The sequence below is a fragment of the Arachis ipaensis genome, chromosome B05, assembly GCF_000816755.2.
Source record: "Arachis ipaensis cultivar K30076 chromosome B05, Araip1.1, whole genome shotgun sequence".
Taxonomy (NCBI): domain Eukaryota; kingdom Viridiplantae; phylum Streptophyta; class Magnoliopsida; order Fabales; family Fabaceae; genus Arachis; species Arachis ipaensis.
In genome coordinates this window covers 106855403-106860301 of record NC_029789.2, presented here as the reverse complement: position 1 = coordinate 106860301, position 4899 = coordinate 106855403, and the positions used below count along the sequence as shown (strand labels likewise).

Here is a 4899-nt window from a genome sequence, read left to right as displayed (position 1 = left end):
TAATCCTACTTAATCAACCTTACATCGAAGGTAAGTCAAATAGGTATAGTTAATTTCAATCCCTAAGTCCTATGTCAACACTAAAGGGTCACATAGAGTCAAGGAAAACCAAATCAACTAACTACTCTAATATATCAAACAAGAATGGACATCAGTGACTCAAGGATCACCAAAGTCAACAATTTCAAGCCAAGAGTGGAGAAAAACTAAGTAAAAACTAAGCCAAGCATTTTATCAAACACTTGGTGTGCATGAAAATAAAATAATATTAAAATACATTAAAATAAATTCCTAACTACCAAAAGCAAGAAAATGACAATGACAACTAAAGAAAGTAATAAATGACATGGAAACATAAATTTGCATTAAATGTAAATTAAAGTAACAAGAGTGTCATAAAAGATAAAAATGACATAAAAAAGGAAATAACAAAAGAGATGAAGAACATAAAGACAATAAAGCATAGAAACATAAATGAAACTACACTAAAACAAGAATTAAAGTGCTGAAATTAAAAGGAAACTAAGCTAAAAACCCTAATTCTAGAGAGAGGAGGGAGCTTCTCTCTCTAGAAACTAAGAGAAAACATCATAAAAACTAAACCTAATTGCCCCCCTTCATCCTTCTACAATTTGGCCTTAAATAGCTTCAAAAAATGAGTTGGATTGGGTTTTGGGGGCCCAAAAATCGCTGCCAGCGAGTTGCAATTAATGAGGTCACGCACAGGGACCTGTGCGAACGCACAGATGTGTGCGTCCGCACACATGCTGAATCCTGACTTGTGCGTACGCACAAGTACTGTGCGTATGCACACTTAGACTTATGTCCACCATAGCAAATTGCATATCATTTTGAAGCCTCAGACGTTAGCTTTCCAATGCCGTTGGAACCGCCTCATTTGGACCTCCGTAGCTCAAGTTATGACCAATTTAGTACAGAGAGGTCAGGGCTGGCAACTTTCCAAATCCTTCATTTCTTGAATTCTTCCCTTTCGCATGCTCTTTTCCTCACTTTTTCAACCCATACTTACCTTGAAAACCTGAAAATCACTTAACAAATATATCAAGGCACCAAATGGGATTAAAGTGAATAAATTGACTAAATTAAGCACAAAAGAGCATGTTTTCACTTTCAAGCACAATTTAGGAAGAAATCTCAAAAGCATGCTATTTAGGTGAATAAATGTGAGTTTATGTGATGGAATCCACAAATAAACGTTACCTTAATTACCTAAATTTGACTAATTTGAGCATTCTATGATGCTTTTAAGTGACGTATTGGTGCATTCCGCTAGGCATGTACGTGAGATACTTTCACATTGCAAACAAAAGAGGAGATGCTTAGTAATGAAAGTGGGGGAGAGCTTTTAGTTATCCTCAATTAGTGGAAATCAAGCTGGTCTAATTAGAGCACACCTTCGTGTGCTAGCAAATTATTTAGCCAATAAGTCTCACTTTAAATAAAACAAAACGACACGAGCAATTCTTAAGTTAGCTTAGTTTATAGGAAACCACCACATTATTAATAAGTCGCATTTCTACATATATATCAAAAGGAAATTCTCAAAATGGTTTTTGCTTCTAAACTATTGTGACAAACTTTATTCAGTTTCCTCCAAAAATGAAAAAGAGCATGTTCATCTTCTACATGTATTCTCAATTTTCCAACGTGTGCCCAGTGCCCACTTCATCAAAACCACTTTAAAATTCATTCCCACCCTTTTCTTCAAAATCTTCATGAATCATGAGAACATGTCTGGCCAAGAAGTGATCATAACCGGCGGCGGTTCGGTTACTTTTCCGGTGAAACCTTTGCCGTTGTAACATGCCTAAATCCTCAAGTGGAGAGAGAGAAACATAGGATCATAGTACATTATAAAATGTGCTCAAGAGAATCAGTACCATAAACATCATTCAAATACTTTTTCTTTTATCTTCTTTCTTTTCTCCCTCAAACCACTTATAAATAACGCCATCTTAACTCCATTTCAAACTCACCATCCAACAACATAAACAACAATACTTCTCTCTCTCATTAACGCTCCAAAGAACAAAAATGGTGAAGTTCTCTAAGCAGTTTGAAGGGCAACTCATTCCAGAATGGAAAGAAGCTTTTGTTGATTATCGGCAACTTAAGAAGGACTTCAAAAATATTCAATTCCTTAATAATAACAACAGCAACGACACCAAGAACCAAAATAGTTCTGTGCCTAATTCCATTATTTCATCACTAAGAAACTACTCTCCATTTGGCCATCACCAAAATGGAGAGCACGTACCACCAATTCAAGTAAAAAAAATCTTTCCATTCAAAAGCTTAAAAGAAGCCCAACTTGTTCGTTACAGTCGTCATATAATTTTGGATGAATATAAGAGAAAACCTTAATTTGATTTTCCTTTTTCAGGTCCATAGGAAACTTGGTTCGTCATACGACACCGAATTGCTAGAGCAATTTGCCGAAACCGGTGCTATTAAGGAATTCTTTGCTTGTTTGGATCAGCAGCTAAACAAGGTGAACAAGTTCTATAGAACAAAGGAGAATGAGTTCATGGAGAGAGGGAATTCTTTGAGAAAACAAATGGACATTCTAATTCAGCTCAAATTTGCATTCCAAGATCAACAAGGTTCCATAGACAAAGAGTATCATTCCATCTCATGCACATTTTCCAATGGTAACATAATAGCACTTTTCTTCATTCAAAAGCTTGAGAACTCAACATCATTAACATGGAAATTTACGAAGAAATACCATGATTGTTATAACATTTTTTGACAACTCAATATCTTTGACACATTCATGCACAGTTATGTGGACTTTTTATTGTGAAATATTTGCCTTTTGATGAATCAATTGTGAATTTATTACAAGATAAACAATATAATTACTTCAAAATTTTACTGAATTTTGTATTCAACACCTCCATCACTAATGAAAATATGTGATTATAAAACACTAATCTGTCCTCTGGCTTTTGCTTCAGAGGAGGACTCTGTTAGGAACAGAGAAGATCCCGAAGAAGAAACAGAGGAAATTAGCACAGATGAGATTCAGTTTTCTGATTCTTGTCGCGCAGACGAAGTTGGAGAGCCGACGCAGGTGAAGAGAGAAGAAGAAAAACTCAGAACACTCTCCGGCCGTGTTATCAATTGCCAAGGGAAGAATCTCAGGATAAACATTCCTTTGACAACTCCGTTGCGAACCTTCTCGGCCATAACTTACCTTGTCCGGGAAGATTTGATTAACCAGTCAAGGAAATTCAGCATAGGAGCTGGCAAGGTTCATATTAACCAAACAAAGTTGCGCCACTCTGAAAAGATGATTAAACGAGGTTTCATTGAACTCTATAAAGGACTAGAATATCTCAAACTTTACAGGTATAAGATATTTCATTCTTTTCTTCACAAAATCTTAGAAACATAACAGTTAAACCAGAATATGCACTCATACAGGTGTTTTTTCCCATTTTATTGTTGTTTAGGAACTTGAACATGCTTGCATTTATGAAGATTTTGAAGAAGTTTGACAAGGTAAAATGAACTAGAGAATGATGCCGAAAATCAAGTTTCAATTACACATTTGCTAAGTGTTAACAAAAAGCAAATTATCAATGTTTCGCAGGTCACTTCAAAGCAAGTTCCTCCGATCTATCTCAAAGTAGTTGAAAGCTCCTATTTCAATAGCTCTGACAAGGTAAATTACAAGCACAAGTTAAAATTTTCGGTTAACTAAAAATATCTAACTTCAACTCTATCAAATTTTGATGAAATCCATGCATCATACGATGTTGTTAAATCATGTTATGGTGTTTGCCACCAGCAAAAGTTTCAGGCTTTCTCCGACAGTCGCAAGTGGCCAATAATTATCCTACAATTCATATCTGCACCATAAAAATTTAGATATGCTTGTCTCTTAGCACTTTCACTAGAGAATTCAACTATGGTGGAGCTAGCTTTGTTTTGCTTATGTGTTTAAGAAAATGACAGGTGATTAAGCTGTCTGATGAAGTAGAGGAACTGTTCGTCAGGAATTTCGCCGGAGATGATCGAAAGAAGGCCTCAAAGTACCTCAGGCCGAGCCACCGGCATAAAGAATCTCATTCTGTAACTTTCTTCATTGGTGAGTTAAAACTTTACTTCATTTCAACATTTTTTAAAAATGTTTTCTGTTTTGATACTCCACTTTGTAGAATAAGACTTTCTCATTGTTGTCGTGTTCTGATACTCAATCATTATTGTATAACAGAGATCTTTAAGTTTTCTCTTTTGCCATTACTATATCAAGAAAAACAGAATATGGACCCTCAAATCCACTAAGCTGACAAAATAATTTGATGGATTTATAGTACAGGTCCCATGCTACCTTATATTTTATCCAAAATTCTAAACCATACATAACCGAATCAAGAATGAACACAAGCACTTTGTTAAACTTTTGAAGAGAATATTGACACTCAGCACTCATCACGTGTTTATTAAGTCAACCGTCGTAGTCAGTATTACCATATTTCTTTCGCTAAGAAGCATTTGTGTTAAGACACATTGTAAAAAATTGACACTCAATACGTGTCTCTTGTGTCAACCCTTATGGTTATTAGTTATTACTACAATCAATAGCGGCATTTTTTATGGACAACGGGGCCATATCTCTTTCCCGCCAAAGTTTTTTATAGAACGGTAATACTAGAGAAATAAAACAAAAATAGCCAGCACTTATAAATTTAACTAATTTTTTTTATCATCAAATATTTTCGTTAATAAAAGATGGTAAAACTATCTCAAAGAGTTTGATTAACTCAGTTGGTCATATCCTATAATATTATTTTAGCCTCATCTTATTCACTTCTATTCACTCAATATTTATTATTATTTCAAATTTGACATATAATTATATTCAATTCA

The 4899-nt window shown here is 34.8% G+C and overlaps 1 protein-coding gene across 1 annotated transcript in view; it reads left to right on the top strand.

The window, feature by feature from the left end:
• LOC107643796 (phosphate transporter PHO1 homolog 1) overlaps positions 1550 to 4899 on the top strand; it is a 12756-nt gene continuing 9406 nt past the window's right edge. Inside the window, exons 1-6 of the mRNA XM_016347542.2 lie at positions 1550 to 2289; positions 2405 to 2672; positions 2982 to 3375; positions 3480 to 3528; positions 3620 to 3691; positions 3985 to 4117. Coding sequence (XP_016203028.1) covers positions 2056 to 2289; positions 2405 to 2672; positions 2982 to 3375; positions 3480 to 3528; positions 3620 to 3691; positions 3985 to 4117 — 1150 coding nt within the window. The 5' untranslated portion in view covers positions 1550 to 2055. The remainder of the gene's footprint in view (positions 2290 to 2404; positions 2673 to 2981; positions 3376 to 3479; positions 3529 to 3619; positions 3692 to 3984; positions 4118 to 4899) is intronic.